The 22,263-nt window shown below is 36.5% G+C and overlaps 1 protein-coding gene across 3 annotated transcripts in view; it reads left to right on the top strand.

Moving 5' to 3' along the window:
* The window catches only part of LOC127442876 (phosphatase and actin regulator 1-like), a 76,786-nt gene extending 59,133 nt beyond the window's left edge, over positions 1–17,653 (top strand). For all 3 annotated transcript variants that reach the window (XM_051701163.1, XM_051701162.1, XM_051701161.1), the window contains exons 10-13: positions 485–546; positions 670–810; positions 10,879–10,955; positions 13,387–17,653. In XM_051701163.1, the coding sequence (XP_051557123.1) occupies positions 485–546; positions 670–810; positions 10,879–10,955; positions 13,387–13,402 (296 nt within the window). In that variant the 3' untranslated portion in view covers positions 13,403–17,653. The remainder of the gene's footprint in view (positions 1–484; positions 547–669; positions 811–10,878; positions 10,956–13,386) is intronic.
* Positions 17,654–22,263: the final 4,610 nt, after the last annotated feature.

Here is a 22,263-nt window from a genome sequence, read left to right as displayed (position 1 = left end):
TGTCCTCTTAGGTTACATGCACACTAACTTTTTAACCAACTTTATTAGGGGCAAAATTGTTCAGTGTTGTGAAAATAACACCTTAACTTGGGAAGCTGTAATTTTGGAAAACATTATTTAGATAATTTTCACACAATAAATATTGAAATGGTTTGTTTATTATTGTTTATTAATCATAGTTTTAGACATGTAGCAATTTGCTTTTTATTATGGATTTTCATAGTTTAATACTGAAAGTCTGGGACTGAGACAAGGCTTAATCAGTAAAATCTATACATAAAAGGCATTTGAAAAGTGTAACTTCAACACATTTTGTGCCCCATGCCTTGGGTCAATTCTGACCCTGCTGTGTCATAGAATAAAATAAAGTGTGTATAAATGAAGTTTGTAATTGAAAAAGGTTGTTCCATTTTAAGTTTATTAGTGCTGGTCTTCCCATCATCATGTGACCCTGTCTGACCGCTGACCTGTTTCTGTCCTACAGCTAGTAATGAGCAGGAGGAGTTGGAGGAAAAGAGAGAGATCAGACGCAGACTCTCACGCAAGGTATGATGAACAGATGACTTGATCATTTCAGTGTCTAGTGTCAGTGTGATTTCACTTATAACTGTGATGTATGTGAAGGAAATCTTTGATTTGTGGTGACCTCACATAGATGTTGTGTTTCAGTTGAGTCAAAGACCCACAGTGGAGGAGTTACGACAAGCCAAGATCCTGATTCAGTTCTGTGATTACGTGGAGGTGGCAGACGCTCAGGATTACGACAGACGCACAGACAAACCCTGGACACGACTCACTGCAGCTGACAAGGCAAGTGTGATTGATGTCACTTCAATAAATTTGGTCATCAAGATTATTTTGGCTACTGCCTGCAATTTTTTACACCCAAATTTAAAAGCTCACCTTGCACACATACAGTGGACTAGTTGCAACATACACAAAAATCAATAAACAGTAATTCATAAATAATATTGTATATGATTACAAACTTATGATGAACATGAATTAGTTTTTTATCCTGTCTTTGAAAGCCTGTGATTCAGGCTCTTTTTGCTCTCTGTCTCTGCAAAAAAAAGTGTAAGTTCATTCTAACGCAGCAGAGCACTCGCCATGTGCTCGTCCATAGATATTCGGTCTATTTTGTGATCCCAAGCACCTCTTCTACTGTTTATTCGAATTTCTTGGCCTCTGAGTGGATTATAAGCAGAGACTTAGCGCGTGTGGAGGCTCACGCTTTTCACTGCGGTATCCTCGCACAAAACACCATGCGCCCCACCGAGAGTGTGAACCACCATATAGAGACCATGAGGAAGCTAACCCACGTGACTCTACCCACCCTAGCAACCGGGCCAATTGGTTGCTTAGGAAGCCCAGATGGAGTCACTCAGCACACCCTGGATTCGAGCTTGTGGCTCTAGGGGTGGTACACAGACTTTACATTTATATGTTAACTTATTATACACTAGAGGTAGACCGACATGTCGGTGCCAATAGTTGCTTTTTGGAACTATTGGTTATCTGCAAAAATCTATGGCGATTGTTGCTGATAGTTTTTTTGTATTTATTCCTCTGTGGCCGGCGCTGGAGGAGTCTACAGTTAGAATGGCTTAGTTCTACAGTATCAGTAACAGCGGCCTCAAGAGGTGAAATTAAAACGATCACTGAAACCTCCTGGGGATTTGCTGCAACTAAATCTAGGGGCATAAAAAGAAAAAAATTACCATATGAAAATGTGCCCCGTCAGCACATTCATCTTGTTTTCAACATCATATCTTTTGAATAATAATAAAAATAATAATGAAATACATTTATAAAATAATAAAACCTTTCATCTGGTGAATATATAGACTATAAAAAAAACATAATTTGGTAAATACTTAAAGTACATATAGAGCATTGTGACAGAGCTATGTATGTAATTTCAAAATAAGAGTCCCCAATGTATTTCGGGCTTGTTTATAATTAAAAGTCCTGCATTATGCACCCAAATCTTGTTTTTCTAGTTTTTATTGGGATTTTGGTTGAACAATAAACTACATGAATTTATACAGAATTACTATATTCACAGTATAACACTGCCTCTAGTGCCTTTTTGATTCATTAAAAGGTTACGATCTAATAAAAGGACACAAATTGTCAATAAAATATTATTTTTATGTGAATCAGATTTTTTTTTTAATCCTTTAAGCTCTGAAGGTGTTTTTAAAGATTTCCTGTTTCAGTGGCATACCCTAAGTTAAAGGCTTATAACAAAAAACAAAAACAAAAAACGAGGAGGATCAAGTGTTTGGTATCATTGTAAAGAAAACTTTTTACATTTTTAATGAATTTTATAATAGATTATGATACATTCTGAGACTCTCAGCCTAAGAAATTGCTGAAAAATCAAAAAAAAAAAAAAAAAAGTATTATTACTTATGTTTCTGATTTGACATTATATATCTCTGGGTATAAATGAAGTAGCTCTGAAAAACTGCTTTTGTTTTGTTCCCAATCATGTCAACTGTATCTGAGAAAAAGTGTGTTGATATGACAAAGCAATCAAAAGTTACAGTGTTACAAAAATAGTTTATCCTAGTGTTCAAAAACGTCTCCATGTGCGCGTGGCGCCATGCGAGGGCCGAACGTGTGAACGGCGAGCTCTGCGCACTTTGCTAGTTTTTAATACATTTTGTGTCAAACCGATGAAATTCGATACACCCTGTTCCATAACTGTTCTATGAAGACAATATGTCAAAGAATTCAAAATCCTCAAGCTCTGGAGACATTAACCCTCTGGGGTCTGAGGGTGTTTTGGGCCCTGGATAAGTTTTGACATACCTTGACATTTTGTGCTTTTTTCAGTTGCTTAAAAACATATTAATGTCTAAAGTCTGATAACACTGTATTCAGCACAAACTGGGCTACAATAATATGTGAGCAACATGTATGTACATGTTTGTATTTTTGAGAAAATAAAGTTTATGCGTGGTTTTTGAAAAATTTTAAGTCACTGAAATAAGGCCATATAACACATACTAAACATTTGTTCACAAGACTTTTGAGAACTGGATCTTGTAGCCTCTTTGCCACAGAGTTTTGTGAAACTATCATAATACTGATTCGTGCAAAACCAATATAGTCATTTAACTTTTGTAAGACACTTTTAGTGTTAGAAAGGCCATATGCGAGGAGGCGTGGATGATCATGAATATTGATGTCATTCACACCTGAGGAGACAAAGACCCCTCCCCTGAGAGAGAATGAATGTGAGGAGACTTAATGATTGAATGGATTATCTGACTACATTTTCTTTACATAAAGACTTAAAAACTTTAGACCAACACTACCATTTAAAAGTTTTAGATCAGTAAGATTTTTTTAATGTTTTTAAAAAGTCTCTTCTGCTCACCAATGCTGCATTTATTTGATCCAAAATACAGCAAAAACAATAAAATTGTGAAATATTTTTACAATTTAAAATAACTTTTCTATTTGAATATAGTGTAAAATGCAATTTATTCCTGTGATCAGAACTGAATTTTCGGCATCATTACTGCAGTCTTCAGTGTCACATGATATTCAGAAATCATTCTAATATGCTGATTTTCTAATATGGGCATATTTACAGCACATTTTACACATTTACACCCGAACACGTATTTGCAAGCACAAGCTTTGTTGATGATAATGAGGCAGCATAAACACTAGTTAAAATATAATCTAAACATTCATATTATTTTTATATCATATTTATATCATACAGCATACAATTTAAATACCTGCTTTAGCCGAAACAATGTTTAAATGTAACTAAAACTTGCCTATTAGGACATATTTCAAATTGTAATACTCTGAATACTGCTGGCAAGTCTGGAAATAGTCCAACTAGTAAAATATGTCCATGTTCATATAAAATAGCATGTCAACTAATGTAAGTAAAGACTTACTCATCCGGAATTGTATCCTCGGCTGGATCAAGATGCTCTTCAAAATGCAAACGTTCCTCGTCGGATTCCCGCCCTTCTTCTGAGGAAAATGTGAACTCTTCGTCACTATCCAGGACCATCTGTAGAGCTTCCTCACCTGTGTAGCGTGCCATCTTCCAAATGCGCAGGAAAGTGAATGAATTTGATGATGAACTTGATGTTTTTTAAGGCATTGTTGTTGGGGGTGTTTCCATTTGCATTGATCGCCTCAGCACATTACCGTATGAATAGCGCCCTCTGCTGGTGGGTGGGATCACATTAGGGATAATGAGCTGAGCCAGGAGAAACTGTACATCGCTTTGTTTCATACAGATTACATTGCAGGAATAAATTTGTTTTAAACATTTTAAGCTTTCTTTAGACATATGTTTCATGTTTGTGTGATAAGTATTCGTGGAGTTTCACTTCATTTTTGTGACGTGTTTCAGAAAGATGCTCGCGGAGACAGAAACGGCTGAAAGCGCACCCTGTTTATTTTCTTTATTTTACAAAAGCACAAGGTTTTGTTGTTTGTTATTGTGAGTGTACACAAATAAAAGTAGACCCTTTATAGTTTCTAATGATGTCTTACACTTATCTGTATGCCCAAAAATGACAGAGTGTTTTAAGTTGTTTCCGCTGTTATGCAGAAAAAATCCAGCAGGACGCGCCGGTGCGTCCGTCGACCCCAGAGGCTTAAAAGACACGTATGTGCTCAAGCTGATACCCCTTACGAGGCCACAGACCAGGGACTCCGTTTGGATGGTGCAGCTGGAGAGATTCAGCATCAACTGTCGAGCATGTCAGTGATGCTGGCGAAGGTCGTTGCGGACTTGGAGGATCTTGCTGTAATACGTCGATCGATCACTGCCATGGAGACTAAATTTACTGAGTTGGTAACGAGTGTCGGATGTCGAGAAACGGATTGATTATCTGGAGTCATCGGAGAGGGAATTAGCTGCTAATCCACTAGAGACCAAGATAGACTTGGAACGCATTTGGGAAAAGTTGGAAGATCTTGAGAATCGTAACCGGCGAAACAACGTCCAAATTGTTGGAATTCCTGAGAACGAAGAAGGCCGAGATATGGTGAAATTCCTAGATGAGCTCTTCCTGAGTCTGCTCAACATAACAGGCCTGTGGCTGGGCAGAGGGTTGGTCTGGGTCGTGATTCCGCACACCCGGCCCCTAATTAGGCTGATTAAGCCTGAGAGGGATAAGGCTGACCGGAGACGGCAGTGCGACAGAGAGAGTTACGGACAGCTGTCCGACACCTGTGTGTGTTTGTGTCTTTTGGTTTAAGTTTATTATTAAACTATTATTTATATTGTCAAACCGGTTCTCGCCTCCTCCTTTCCATTGATGTGTTACAAGGCCATAAGCTGGAAGTCGAGCGAGCTCACAGAGTTCCGGCTTGGAGATCAGCGGAAGGAGACAGGCCCCGATCAATTCTGGCCAAATTTCTGAAATCATCCAATAAAGATCTTATGTTACATGGGGCAAGGTGTAAAGGAAGGCTTTCTTGGAAGAACCACAGCATTTTCTTGTTCCCAGACATTGCGAATTTGACGAGAGAAACGTGATCGATTGAAGGAATGCAAGAAACTCTTACATCAGCGGAATAGATGCTAAGGATGGCCGTAAAACATTTACATGCCCGCAGCAAGCATTGTCCTTCATAAGTCAATGGACTGAGTAAGTCATTGTGTGATGCAGCTGAGTGGATCTGGCTCACTGAATATTCACTTGACCATCCGAGGAAACTGAGCGCTGCCTTTGTTTCTTTTTGTGTTGGTTCTGCCTAGTGGCTGGAGTTTGTTTTGTGGAATAACACTCGTTCGGGACAGTATGTGGATAAATCTGCACGTTCTTTGTGCTTATGCCTCCTATTGGATGGAGTTTGTTTTGTGGAATATTTCTTGCAAATCATTAGAATGATTAGGGCATGTGTTACACTCATGTAACAGCCAGCTCACTGAACATTCGTTTGACTGTCCGAAGAAACTGAAGGGCTTTTTTTGTGCTGGTTCCGCTAGCGGCTGGAGTTTGTTTTGTGGAGGAACACAACTTCGGGACGGTTATGTGGATGAATCTACATGTTCTTTGTGCTTCTTATTGGCTGGAGTTTGTTCTACAGATTATTTTCTGTTGTGTAATTCTGTCTCGTAGGCGTACATGGACTGTTTGAGTTTAGAGGGACGGACGCCGGTTGGCGCTGTCGTGCGCGGGGTTAATGCGCATGTTTTTCTTATCTTTTTTTTTTTTTTCTGGGAGAAGTTCAGGGTTTGTTTGTTGCTCTGATGTTGGAATGTGATCTTTATCATTTTGATTTTGACAATCTATTTTTTCTTACATGTCAAAATGTTAAAAGTTAATATGAGTGGATTGTCTCTCTCCACATGGAATGTGAATGGGTTGGGGCACCCCATAAAAAGAAGGAAGGTTATTTATTTCTTAAACATAAGAAATATGGTATAGTGTTTCTTCAAGAAGCACATCTTTCCCTGCAGGAAGCGGAAAAATTTGTGAAGATATGGGGTGGACATGTTTTCTTTAGTGCTGGCTCAAGTCATTACATTGATAAGTAAACATCTACAATTCAAATGTCTCAAACAGATTAAAGATCAAATAAGAAGAGTCATTTTTTTTTTTAGCAGAAATCCAGAGGCAAAGGTTGATTTTGGCTAATATTTACGCACCTAACGCTGATGATCAGGGCTTTTTTATAGATCCTGAAGGGATGTTGCAAGCCGCTGGCACCCCTCATGACATAATGTTGGGAGGAGACTTTAATCTGTTGATGGACTCAGTCCTTGATCATAGTGAAGCAAAAGTGTGTAAGCCCCCTAGACCAACATTGACACTTCACAGGATATGTAAAAAATCTTGGTCTTACAGATATTTGGAGAGATTTGAACCCATCTGGTAGGGACTATAAATTTTTTTCATCAGTCCATAAGATTTATTCTAGAATAGATTTGTTTTATTTTATATATATATATATATAAGTCCCTCATTTCATCTGTTGATGATTGCTCATTTGGAAACATTTTAGTCTCAGATCACACCCTGGTGAGTTTAGAGGTGTTGCCACATATGGAGAAAAGGAAATCATATATTTGGCGCTTTAATGTATCCCTTTTGCAAAATCCTGAATTCCAACAAATGCTAAAGGCTGAAATCAATGTCTATATGGAGACCAACTGGACCTCACTATCCTCTGTGGGCTTGGCGTGGAAGGCACTTAAGGTGGTTCTTTGGGGTCGGATCATACAGTATGCCTCATTCACCAAAAAATCCAAATTACGAGAACTCGTGGAGGTGGAAGGGAATATTAAAAGTGCAGAGGCAGAGCTGAAATGCAGAATGTTGTCTGATGGCCTTAGAGAATTGACCCGATTGAAATACAGATATAATACTATTTTGTCACGGAAGGTGGAGTTTTGGCTATTCAGGGCAAGAGTTAGGAGACAAAGCAGGGAAGCTTTTGGCTAGATATATAAAACAGAGAGTGTATTTTTCTGCCAGTCCCTCAGTGAAATCTGCTGGTGGTGAAATATTTACCTCAGCCAATGATATTAATAATGCTTTTAAAGAATTCTATCTTGATCTCTATAGTTCCACGTCTTTGTCTACTGATGACATTGGTACATTGTGGAACCATTAAAATGCCGTAAATTGACGAATGAGAAAAGAAATTCTCTTGATTCTGAGATAACCTTGGAGGAGCTTGGCAAGGTAATTAAGGTCTTGCCTGCAGGCAAGGCTCCTGGGCCAGATTGTTTTGCCACTGAGTTTTAGATCTTATGCTACAGAACTGGCTTCACTTTTGTTAGAAGTTTATACGGAATCATTAAAGAATGGAAAGCTTCTGCAAACCACGACACAAGCCCGGACCAGTCTGATTCTTAAAAAGGACAAAGATACAAGTGAGTGTAAGAGTTACAGTCCAATTTCCCTGATCCAGCTAGACATAAAAATATTGTCAGAAATTCTGGCTAACCGATTAAGTTATGACATCTCTTATACATATAGATCAGGTGGGGTTTATTCAGGGCCAGAGCTCTTCTGATATCATTAGGCATTTCATAAATATTATGTGGTCAGTGGCGAATGATCAGATTCCAGTCGCTGCCATCTCACTTGAAAAGGCGTTTGATATGGTAGAATGGGATTATCGTTTTAAGATTTTGGAAATATACGGATTCGGGAATACTTGTATTGGATGGATTAAGTTACTTTATAGGCACCCGGTAGCAGCAGTACAAACAAGGGGATTAATTTCAGATTATTGTATTCTGGATAGGGGCACCCGGCCCTGGAACCATTAGCAGCTGCGATAAGATCGGTAGACAATTTTCCAGGGGTGGTGGCGGGAGGCGTGGTGCATAAGCTTTTGCTTTACGCAGATGATATTTTATTATTCGTCTCTGACCCCATTAGATCTATGCCTTGCCTCCACAGAATTATTCATTCCTTTTCTAAATTCTCGGGATACAGAGTTAATTGGTCTAAATCCGAAGCTTTGGCTCTGACAGCGTACTGTCCAGTAACGACTTTCCAGCCGGGTGCCTTCCAGTGGCCCAAACAGGGCATTAAGTATTTGGGCATTTTATTCCCAGCAAATTTGTCTGATTTAGTTAGTTAATTTTGATCTCTTAATAAAAAGGTTTTCGAGCGATGTGGGCAGGTGGGCTTCATTACATTTATCTATGATTGGGAAGGTTAATGTTATTAAAATGAATCGTATTCCAAAATTTAACTACCTGTTACAATCTCTCCCAGTTTGATGTCCCCCTCTCTTATTTCAAGCAATTTGATAGCATAGCAAAGTCCTTCATTTGGAATGGTAAGCACCCTAGATTACATTTTAATAAGTTACATAGGCCAATTGACAAAGGTGAGCTAGGCCTACCCAAGATTTTATTTTATTGTTATGCATTTGGTCTCAGATATTTGGCTCATTGGATATTTGAGAGCCCCTCCCTGGTTTTGTATTGAACAGGAAGTTCTTGCCCATATTTTGCCATTGCAAAGCCTTTCTATCAAATTTATCGGAGAAGTTAAGTTACACCCCGTTATATCGCATTTGCACTCAGTATGGACAAAAGTGTCCAGAGTGTTTAATTCGGATATTTATTTAAATGTTGCCTCAAGCATATGGCTGAACCCTAAATTATGTATTGAAAGGTCCCCTTTCTGCTGGTCAGAGTGGATTGTGAGGGGGGATACTGCACTCGGTGACCTGTATGAGAGTTGAGTGTTGAGACCTTTTGAAAATTTGGTTCAACATTCTGGGTTTCCCAGATCTCATTTCTGTAGGTATTTACAGCTGTGCCACCTGTTCTGTGTTGTTTTTGGGAGTAGAACACACCCCCCTAAAGCGGTAGATACTGTGAGAGTGGTGATTACTGCTTTTGGAAAAGGTCATGAGGCATCAGTGTATTACTCCCTGCTAATTCAGAGCCTGGGGGATGGAGCTTTAGCTTCTCTCAAGAGATTATGGGAGAAAGATTTAAATTTGGTATTGGAGAAGGGAGTGTGGGCTAGGATTCTAAAAAATGTCAAGTCTAGTCATCTAGAAATACAAGGGTTCGCCTTATGCAATTTAAGATTTTACATAGATTCTGTTGGACCCCCTCTAGATTGTATAGGCTTGGTCTTAAAGACACCCACCTGCTGGCGATGCCAATCAGAAGATGGAGACACAACCCATGTTTTTTGGGGTGTGTTAAGACTCAAGATCTTTGGTTGAAGGTTCAGAGTTGTTATGTGTGATGTTTTGGGCACTCAGATTTTACTTTGCCCCAGACTCTGTATTTTGGGTGATGGGGCCGTCATAAATTTGAGGGATAAACATAAAAATTTGGGTTCTGACCAGTATCATGATTGGCAGACAAATTGTTTTAAGGGGATGGATGTCGGACAGAGCACCATCATTTCCGGAGCGGTGTGCGGAGATGGGGAGCATGGCACCTTTCGAGGAGGTAGCAAGTAGCGGGTTTTGGGACTTGTTAAGAAATGGGGCAATTATTTTGCATTTTTGGGGGACTCATGGGGAGAGAGAAGTTTAGTTTAATTATGTATGTTTATATATATATATATATATATATATATATATATATATATATATATATATATATATATATATATTATATACTGTATATATATTTATTTATTTATTTATTTATTTATTTATTTATTTTTTTGTGTGTGTATGTGACCACAGGGGTGTTCGTTGGGGGTCAGGGTGGGGTTGGTAATTGAGAAGGGATATTAGTGGGGGTTAAAAGTTAAATGCAAAAATGATTTGATGTGTATGTGTTGTGTTTTTCTCTTTTGTGTATTTTTTTTAATCAATAAAAATGTTAATTGGAAAAAATGTCTCCATGTGTCTAAAAGCCACTCCAAACAAATAAAACATAATAATTGTAAATAAGAACTAATTACACATGCAAACACAACAATGACTAAGGTATGCATAGCATTCACAAACAGACAATCATTCACTCATGACGGTTTGAGCTGACTGAGGGTCAGGACATAACAGAATTGAATAGAAATCCTGCAGACATCATGGTTGACACGTGCAGCGAGTGACAGCAGTGTGTTTAGAGACACGTAAAGCTGTACTGATGATGGCGACTCTGAGCTTTTATTATGTAATGATGACACTGTTATATAAATGAAGGGATAACAGAGATACCACGAGAGGCTCAGCACTGCTGGGATTTCACAAGATGCCTTAAACTCCCTTAACCTTGGTTAAAAAAAAAAATGCATCTTATTGGTAGAAAGAGAGAAAACACTGAGGCCATACTGTATGTTTTGTGTGTATGAATGATTTAAGAGGTTTCAGGCAGGTGCAGTGACACATGAACTGTGTTGAAAGCTTTACTGTGTTTTACTCTGTTCTTTTTTTACATTGCAGGCTGCTATCAGGAAAGAGCTGAATGATTTTAAGAGCCATGAGATGGAAGTGCATGAGTCCAGCAGACATCTGACCAGGTGAACAACATCACACAAACATTACGGAGAACAATCTGAATAACATCATGAAATGTACACAAGTTTTGTATGATTATAAACATTAAATCCAACATTAAGGGGAACTGTATCCGTTAGAGCTCTTTATTTATTATTATTATTATTATTATTATTATTAGGGGCCAAGCCTATTATTATTCCTATTCTTCTTCTTCTGGATGGGAGTCAATGACAGCCTATAGAAACGGAAAATTTTGGAATTTGGCACACAGATTGGGGGGTGGTCTCAGAAGTCATATTGCCAATTTTGAAGTCTCCCAGTCAAACTCTATAGTGCCTCCAACAGCTCAAAGCTTCTCCTTTGCTTTTAACTTTTGAACGCTTTGGACTAAAAAAAAGAATACTTTTTTCTTCTGGTTTCGTAAAATATATGATTAAAACATTTTTCTCAGATCATTTGTCTCATGATCTTCAGTCCAAGTCACACAAAAGTTATCAATGGATTTTGGATGTTTTGCAACCGTTACTGAAAAATGTCAAAGTCGACAAAAAACAGTATGTCTGGCCATATATCAGCAATGCTTTGTCCTATCAAATTGAAATTTGGGATGCACGATTGCTACCATGATCTGAGCATACACGGCAAGTTTGGTGACAGCGCCACATTTTTGTTTTGCTTGTTACTTTTTAATTCATTGACATAAAATCATGATGGAAGTCTCTTGGGATTCCCTGAGTCACGAGGAGTCGGATGACACCAAAAGTTGGATGTTCGAACCCTCCCTCGGCTAGTCTTAACGTTTTGCCTCGGTTGTACTGGAGCTCTTTGCATTGTGCATAGTGAATGCCAACAAGGCTAAAATTGTATAATAATTTAGAAAATTTCTAATAGGTTTTGCTTTAGAATTGTTTTGTTTTAATGAAGGGCCAAGCACCGAAGGTGCGTAGGCATCTATTGTATCCGTAAGTGTTTTTATTATTATTCCTAGAAAAATTATTACATTTGGTATACTGATAGAGGAGATTCTCAAATGTAACTGACCCAAATCTGGGGTCCCTAACCCAAACACACTAGCGATAGCAACTGTTCAAAGCTGCACACACGTTTTGACCAATAACTTTTGAACCCTAAGGCCTAAAAACTAAATTTGCTTAGTCACATCGTTTCAAACCTCCACTATATTTTCTGCCATTTTTAATTTTCAGAAAAACAACTTTTTCTAACCGATTCGCTCCAAATTTTGCACGTATCATCTAGAGACAGTCATGACAAAAAGTTATGGAATTTATGATGACGTACCACATCAATGAATTTGACAGTGAGCATGCTAAAATGGACATAAGGCTGTATCTTTGCAACGCTTAAGCATATTGACACGAAACATATACACTGATCAGCCACAACATTAAAACCACTGACAGGTGAAGTGAATAACATCAATTATCTCGTTACAGTGGCACCTGACAAGGGGTGGGATATATTAGGCAGAAAGTGAACAGTGAACAGTTCATGTGTTGGAAGCAGGAAATATGGAAAAGCGTAAGGATCTGAACAACTTTGACTTTGGCATATTGACATGAAACTTTGTATGAGTTATTGTCACCACACCCTGACTGCACAATGTAAATTTGGTGACAGCGCCACCTATTGGTCAAAAGTTATAATGAATTGTATTGTAATATAAGCAGTTGTACTTGTGTTTTTATACCGCTTTTCTTGAAATCATAATCAGTGATGTACAATCATACTTCCTTACCATTCAATGACCATGGGGCTGTGAATCTCAAAAGCACCACAAATATTTCATAAGAGTTTGTAACAGAGCTCTGTTCATTGAGCTGTGATGATTATTGTTCTGGGAAGCGCTGTTTCGTTCTGCTTTTTGTTCTCAAAATGCGACCATGTAGTCACAGTCTGGAGCCCTGTTTTTAGGGTCTGTTTTTCACTCTTACTTCAGAAGACTCTGAATACATCATGAGTCAAATGGACTATTTTTAATGATGATTTTATGGTGCATTTTCTTTTTTTGGAGCTTGACAGTCCTTATCCCCATTCACTTTCATTATACGGAAAAACACTGCATCAGCATTCTGCCTAACATCTCCTTTTGCGTTCCACGGAAGAAAGAAAGTCATACAGGTTTGGAATAACGTGAGCGAGTAAATGATGACAGAATTTTCATTGTTGGATGAACTTTGGACTTTAATTCTTTAATGTTAACATTGAACCGAGCGATAGGGTTCCTTGTATGGTTTACAGCCAATTCAAATCAAAACAAAATTGACATTGTAACAGAAATCAATGTCAAGTCAAATCAAAATGAGACTGAATCAGAATCAAATGGAATCAGGAAATCATTGCTGATACGTAATGCTCCTACTTCAAACATCTCACACTGCTAGTTACTTGGAGGTTGTGTTTTCATGGCAGTGTCTCTATGATCTCTTTTAGGTTTCACAGACCATAGACCACCACTGTCTGGAGGACTGCTGCCTGATGGCCATTTCTCCCACATCAAACACAAGTGCTGGCGCCCGACTACACAAAGAACAAGACATCAGAAAGGCCTTCTGCAAAACTCTTTGTGACGCCACCATCACTCTATCAGACGAGTTGTCAAAGTAGCAATGTCACGCGCAATCTCCTGTGAACATTTGCAATGCCATTCACCTTTATTAACATCTATACAATACAATTTAAACATTAATCTCCATAACGGCATTTGCACGGATATGGCATTTCCCCTAACAGTGATGCTGGCCGACATCAGAAAAATACATTTATCTGTACCTGATTCTCAAGTTGTGAGCGGGCGCCAATTTTAGCACTTTGAAGCACTTCTGGCACACTTTTGCACAGGTTGCATTTGCGTGCAATGGATTGCATTTGTGAAACGTGAGCAGAACTAATTTCTGTATAAATGGTTCGTAAAACCAAAGGTTGAAGACATTCATGCAGCAAGTTTACGCAAGAATTGAAGCAAGAAAGTTTTTACGGCTCATTCGTAAAATACAAGCTGTAGTAATGTCTGTGTATATCTGTTCTGTGTAGCTATTTGTTTTATGAAGGATGTACACAGAAATTGATGCACCAATTTAAGTGGTTTTATGAACAACTTACACTGAAATTGGTGCAACAATTTGCGCAAGAATTATATATATATATATATTTTTTTTTTTTTTTTTTTTGAAGGATTTCCAGCTTATGCAAGAATGGAATTTACGATCAATTTACACAGAAATTGTTGCAAAAATTTACGTAAGGACGGTTTTATGAATGACTAGATAGAAATTGTTGAAACAATTTACACAAGAATGGTTTTGCGAACGATTTACACACATTGTTGCAAAACTTTACGTAAGAACGGTTTTATGAATGATCTATATAGAAATTGTTGCAACAATTCACACGAGTAGTTTTACGAACGAGTTGCGCAGAAATTGTTGCAACAATTCACACAAGTAGTTTTACGAACGAGTTGCGCAGAAATTGTTGCAACAATTCACACAAGTAGTTTTACGAACGAGTTGCGCAGAAATCGTTGCAACAATTCACACGAGTAGTTTTACGAACGAGTTGCGCAGAAATCGTTGCAACGATTTACACGAGTAGTTTTACGAACCATTTGCGCAGAAATTGTTGCAACGATTTACACAAGAATGATTTTGCGAACGATTTACGCAGAAATTGTTGCAAATTTACAAAAGGGTTTTACAAATGATTTACGCAGAAATCTTTCAACAATTTCTGAAAGAATGGTTTTACGAATGATTTACGCAGAAATTGTAGCAACGATTTATGCAAGAATGGTTTTACGAACTATTTACTTAGAAAATGTTGTAACAGTATGTATGAATGGTTTTGCAAACAGTTTACGCAAAACTCTTTGCAACAATTTACGAAAACAATGGTTTTACATACGATTTACTCATAAATTGTTGCAACGATTTACACAAGAATGGTTTTGCAACCAATTTAAGCAAATTGTTGGTTTCTCCAGGATTTTAATGTTCTTAGCCCCCTGCTGGTTTGTATGCGTCATTGCCATTATGTACTAAAACAATTACAAGTAAAAGGTTTTGTTCATCATCACTACATCCTCATTGCTCTGACTACATTCTAGAGAATCTGGAGTCATTTGTCGGTGCTTGATTTTATATGTACATAATGTTTATATGACATTATTTAATAGGATATTTTTATTGTGCAGTATTCAAAGAATGGAAACTGAAGGGCTTGCTTGAGAAAAGCTCATGGAACATACAGAGGAGAATGATTTATCAGTTTAATCTATTCTTAAATTTATTTATTTTAATGTCTATAGTGGATCTTTAATGAATGGTATATTAGACGAGCATCGCTTAAAATCCAGCACAACCAAAAACCCGTTGTAGAGCTGGATGTGTGTATTTTATGATTTTTTTTTTATTTACATTTATATAATTTCATAGAGTAGTGTCACATCATTTGTGCGCTTATGTATTTGATTTTTTCACTTTTTTATATATATATATGTTTATCCAATGTTATGCAGACCAAGCAATATTCATGTTGGCAGATGTCCCGAAAGTTATTAATTATAGTTAATTTTGTTATTGTGGAATGTGAAAGCATATTATTAATGTTTTTCTTTCACCGGTTGGTGTCTTATTTTTACTTTGATTTTTAAGGGTATATTGATAAATGCATTCTAATGAAGACTTTCACCATATTTAAAGTAGAAATACGAACTACAGATGGTTGTGCAGGGTTTAAACACTGACACACCCATTAATAAATCGTAGCAATTTTTCTGACATGTCTTTAAATAAACACTACAGCATTAGCTGTTTAATTATGAGCAAGCAAATTAAGACCACGTGTTTTGAAAGTGATTACAAGCGAGATGCTTTGACAGTGTGACTGTTTATTATTGCTGCAGTGAGTATTATGTTACTGTGGGGACTAAATAATGTCAGATTTACTCTTGTAAATCATCAAAGATCTTTTTGCAATGTCTTAATATTTGCCCTGACCAAAAACTGGTTGATTTTATCCAGGTCTAATGACTCATTGCAGTGATTAAGATGCAGTTAATAAATATTCATTTGATCACTCTTGATTTTTTGCTAAACGTACAGTAGGATATAGAAATTTGAGAACTTAAATCACACACTCTTTTCTGCTTGGTTGTTTTTAGGTCCTTAATGAAGTTATCTTTATGAATCACGTCATACACATGAAGGAGTGTTGGTCTGTAATGTATGTAGATGATAAACGGATTAACTATTGTCCTCTCCAAACTCTTAGTCCATTATTTCATTTCTTTGTAAGGAACTTTATGAATTTTTATTTTAATGTACATGAATTCATAAAATGTCGTCTTAATTTTTTCCATCCCTACAGTGACCCCAGAAGTATTTGGACACTTTAGTCGTTCTTTGAAATGCACACATTTAATTTCATTATACAACACATAAAAAAATAATAATAATACTTTTATACTTAATATAGAATTAATAATTATGATATTACTAATGATATTTTTTAAGCGTGACTCGGGTGTCCAAATACTTTTTGGTTCCACTTTATACTAATACTACGGCTCCTCTTGAGTACTGTGAAGTAATGAAATGCCAAGCAGTTTGCTACATTTGTTATGTAACTAGACTGTGCATTTGGGTAATATGTTTTTTTAATAAAATTTCTTTTATACCATGTTTAGGGTCACCAAGGGGTAAAGTACATATTAATGTGTTAGAGACATACGGTCAGATTTTAGAAAGGTCAAAGTGTCAGCATGTGCTACAAGTACTTGATATTGCGAGTTAAGAGACTATAAAATGATAATATTTGTTTGGCCAGGGCAATTATTATTATTATAATTATTATTATTATTGTTGTTTGTAAAAACTCCAGACAATTAAGCTACAAACTTATTCTGCATGCACTTTAATTTAACCTAATATGCACAATTTAAGTACATTTGTAATGAATATTGAATTATTGATTTTATAGTTCTTGAAGCAAGAAAGTTTTCTGTCCCTTTGTCAGACAGAAGTCAGTTTGTGCAAGGAATGTGCTCAGGATTTTTGCCGTAATTTGCCACCAATCCTAAAGTATTCGAATGAATAAAAATGATTGGATCTTTGAGAACACATTATGACTATTATTACTAATCTTTAAAGAGTGGTAACAGATCAGATCAAATGCAGCTGCCTTTGACACCAAAGGGAATTTAAAGAATATCTTTCAGGATTTTATAACTCTTATTGCTCCAAGAGTAAGATACTGTATTATTCCACTACAATACGAGATTCCATAAGTTACTGTACACAAAATCCTGTCAGAATTTCAGTTTATCAAGTAGAATCTCATTTGATTTCCATTGAATTCCCATCATGATGCTTCAAAATTGGTTCCAAATTATGATACTGGGAATCCACAACGAGTACTTTTCACATGACTTTAGAATGTTTCGACTAGGGATTGCTTCAGACAGCTTCATAAATTCAGCATTATGACACCAAATGTCGTCTTGTTGGAACTAAAACTGACCCGTGCAAAGAGCTCATTGAATTTATCAAGAAACCAAATCATCTTTTTAACAGTCCTGTGAGTTTGAACATTTGTAGGAATTGCATGGACTGACAGCATCATGTGTCACAGCTGTTAATATGTTGGGCTGAAGGGATGTGATGAGTTCAGCAATAAATCTGAAGTTATTTACAAACCATGAGTGAGTGGAAACTTCTTTAACAGTCATTTATTTTCATAGAGTTTTAATACAGGATTCTGTTCATGAATTTGGTTTTTGTTTAGAAACACGGGCAGCTGAGAGGACAGCCTTTTCTTTTTACAAGACACATTTGTTCTATGGTGTTTAACTCAGAAATATATTAGTTTAACTCCATCTGTACAATTTAAACTTTATTTTGTAGATATTTTTAGTATACTTGTATTACCCTATCGATGTTATAAACCATCATTCAAAATATGGAAAATTGTGTGTGAGTGCATTAAGATATATTTATCTATTCAGAGATACATTTATATATTCAGACTTATGACTATTTTAAGATTTATGACTAAATATTCAGGATTTATAACTATATATTTATATTTACAACTATATACAGTGGTGTGAAAAAGTGTTTGCCCCCTTCCTGATTGCTTATTTTTTTGCATGTTTGTCACACTTAAATGTTTCAGATCATCAAACAAGTTTAAATATTAGTCAAAGATAACACAAGTAAACACAAAATGCAGTTTTTAAATGAAGGTTGTTATTATTAAGGGAAAACAAAATCCAAACCTACATGGCCCTGTGTGAAAAAGTGATTGCCCCCTAAACCTAATAACTGGTTGGGCCACCCTTAGCAGCAACAACTGCAATCAAGCGTTTGCGATAACTTGCAATGAGTCTTTTACCGCGCTGTGGAGGAATTTTGGCCCACTCATCTTTGCAGAATTGTTGTAATTCAGCCACATTGGAGGGTTTTCGAGCATGAACTGCCTTTTTAAGGTCATGCCACAGCATCTCAATAGGATTCAGGTCAGGACTTTGACTAGGCCACTCCAAAGTCTTCATTTTGTTTTTCTTCAGCCATTCAGAGGTGGACTTGCTGGTGTGTTTTGGATCATTGTCCTGCTGCAGAACCCAAGTTCGCTTCAGCTTGAGGTCACGAACAGATGGCCGGACATTCTCCTTCAGGATTTTTTGGTAGACAGCAGAATTCATGGTTCCATTTATCACAGCAAGTCTTCCAGGTCCTGAAGCAGCAAAACAGCCCCAGACCATCACACTACCACCACCATATTTTACTGTTGGTATGATGTTCTTTTTCTGAAATGCGGTGTTACTTTTACGCCAGATGTAATGGGACACACACCTTCCAAAAAGTTCAACTTTTGTCTCGTCAGTCCACAGAGTATTTTCCCAAAAGTCTTGGGGATCATCAAGATGTTTTCTGGCAAAAATGAGACGAGCCTTAATGTTCTTTTTGCTCAGCAGTGGTTTTCGTCTTGGAACTCTGCCATGCAGGCCATTTTTGCCCTGTCTCTTTCTTATGGTGGAGTCATGAACACTGACCTTAACTGAGGCAAGTGAGGCCTGCAGTTCTTTGGATGTTGTTGTGGGGTCTTTTGTGACCTGTTGGATGAGTCGTCGCTGCGCTCTTGGGGTAATTTTGGTCGGCTGGCCACTCCTGGGAAGGTTCACCACTGTTCCATGTTTTTCGCCATTTGTGGATAATGGCTCTCACTGTGGTTCTCCGGAGTCCCAAAGCTTTAGAAATGGCTTTATAACCTTTTCCAGACTGATAGATCTCAATTACTTTCTTTCTCATTTGTTCCTGAATTTTTTTGGATCTCGGCATGATGTCTAGCTTTTGAAGATCTTTTGGTCTACTTCACTTTGTCAGGCAGGTCCTATTTAAGTGATTTCTTGATTGAGAACAGGTGTGGCAGTAATCAGGCCTGGGTGTGGCTAGAGAAATTGAACTCAGGTGTGATAAACCACAGTTAAATTATGTTTTAACAGGTGGGGCAAACACTTTTTCACACAGGGCCATGTAGGTTTGGATTTTGTTTTCCCTTAATAATAACAACCTTCATTTAAAAACTGCATTTTGTGTTTACTTGTGTTATCTTTGACTAATATTTAAACTTGTTTGATGATCTGAAACATTTAAGTGTGACAAACATGCAAAAAATAAGCAATCAGGAAGGGGGCAAACACTTTTTCACACCACTGTATTCAGGATTTATAACTATATATTCAGATTTATAACTATATATTTATATTTACATCTATATATTCAGGATTTATAACTATATATTTATATTTACAACTATATATTCAGATTTATAACTATATATTTAGGATTTATAACTATATATTCAGGATTTATAACTATATATTCAGATTTACAACTATATATTCAGGATTTATAACTATATATTTATATTTACATCTATATATTCAGGATTTATAACTATATATTTATATTTACATCTATATATTCAGGATTTATAACTATATATTTATATTTACAACTATATATTCAGGATTTATAACTATATATTTATTTTTACAACTATATATTCAGATTTATAACTATATATTCAGATTTACAACTATATATTCAGGATTTATAACTATATATTTATATTTACAAATATATATTCAGGATTTATAACTATATATTCAGATTTATAACTATATATTCAGATTTACAACTATATATTCAGGATTTATAACTATATATTTATATTTACATCTATATATTCAGGATTTATAACTATATATTTATATTTACATCTATATATTCAGGATTTATAACTATATATTCAGGATTTATAACTATATATTCAGGATTTATAACTATATATTCAGATTTATAACTATATATTCAGGATTTATAACTATATATTCAGATTTATAACTATATATTCAGGATTTATAACTATATATTCAGATTTATAACTATATATTCAGGATTTATAACTATATTCAGGATTTATAACTATATATTTATATTTACAACTATATATTCAGGATTTATAACTATATATTTATGTTTACAACTATATATTCAGGATTTATAACTATATATTCAGATTTATAACTATATATTCAGGATTTACAACTATATATTCAGATTTACAACTATATATTCAGGATTTATAACTATATATTTATATTTACATCTATATATTCAGGATTTATAACTACAGGTGCATCTCAATAAATTAGAATGTCGAGGAAAAGTTCATTTATTTCAGTAATTCAACTCAAATTATGAAACTTGTGTATTAAATAAATTCAATGCACACAGACTGAAGTAGTTTAAGTCTTTGGGTCTTTTAATTGTGATGATTTTGGCTCACATTTAACAAAAACCCACCAATTCACTATCTCAAAAAATTAGAATATGGTGACATGCCAATCAGCTAATCAACTCAAAACACCTGCAAAGGTTTCCTGAGCCTTCAAAATGGTCTCTCAGTTTGGTTCACTAGGCTACACAATCATGGGGAAGACTGCTGATCTGACAGTTGTCCAGAAGACAATCATTGACACCCTTCACAAGGAGGGTAAGCCACAAACATTCATTGCCAAAGAAGCTGGCTGTTCACAGAGTGCTGTATCCAAGCATGTTAACAGAAAGTTGAGTGGAAGGAAAAAGTGGAAGAAAAAGATGCACAACCAACCGAGAGAACCGCAGCCTTATGATTGTCAAGCAAAACGATTCAAGAATTTGGGTGAACTTCACAAGGAATGGACTGAGACTGGGGTCAAGGCATCAAGAGCCACCACACACAGACATGTCAAGGAATTTGGCTACAGTTGTTGTATTCCTCTTGTTAAGCCACTCCTGAACCACAGACAACGTCAGAGGCGTCTTACCTGGGCTAAGGAGAAGAAGAACTGGACTGTTGCCCAGTGGTCCAAAGTCCTCTTTTTAGATGAGAGCAAGTTTTGTATTTCATTTGGAAACCAAGGTCCTAGAGTCTGGAGGAAGGGTGGAGAAGCTCATAGCCCAAGTTGCTTGAAGTCCAGTGTTAAGTTTCCACAGTCTGTGATGATTTGGGGTGCAATGTCATCTGCTGGTGTTGGTCCATTGTGTTTTTTGAAAACCAAAGTCACTGCACCCATTCACCAAGAAATTTTGGAGCACTTCATGCTTCCTTCTGCTGACCAGCTTTTTAAAGATGCTGATTTCATTTTCCAGCAGGATTTGGCACCTGCCCACACTGCCAAAAGCACCAAAAGTTGGTTAAATGACCATGGTGTTGGTGTGCTTGACTGGCCAGCAAACTCACCAGACCTGAACCCCATAGAGAATCTATGGGGTATTGTCAAGAGGAAAATGAGAAACGAGAGACCAAAAAATGCAGATGAGCTGAAGGCCACTGTCAAAGAAACCTGGGCTTCCATACCACCACAGCAGTGCCACAAACTGATCACCTCCATGCCACGTCGAATTGAGGCAGTAATTAAAGCAAAAGGAGCCCCTACCAAGTATTGAGTACATATACAGTAAATGAACATACTTTCCAGAAGGCCAACAGTTCACTAAAAATGTTTTTTTTATTGGTCTTATGATGTATTCTAATTTGTTGAGATAGTGAATTGGTGGGTTTTTGTTAAATGTGAGCCAAAATCATCACAATTAAAAGAACCAAAGACTTAAACTACTTCAGTCTGTGTGCATTGAATTTATTTAATACACGAGTTTCACAATTTGAGTTGAATTACTGAAATAAATGAACTTTTCCACGACATTCTAATTTATTGAGATGCACCTGTATATATTTATATTTACAACTATATATTCAGGATTT

Source organism: Myxocyprinus asiaticus, chromosome 6 (genome assembly GCF_019703515.2).
Source record: "Myxocyprinus asiaticus isolate MX2 ecotype Aquarium Trade chromosome 6, UBuf_Myxa_2, whole genome shotgun sequence".
Classification (NCBI taxonomy): Eukaryota; Metazoa; Chordata; class Actinopteri; order Cypriniformes; family Catostomidae; genus Myxocyprinus; species Myxocyprinus asiaticus.
Note: the sequence above shows the minus strand (reverse complement) of the source record. Positions and strands in the feature narration are given on the sequence as shown.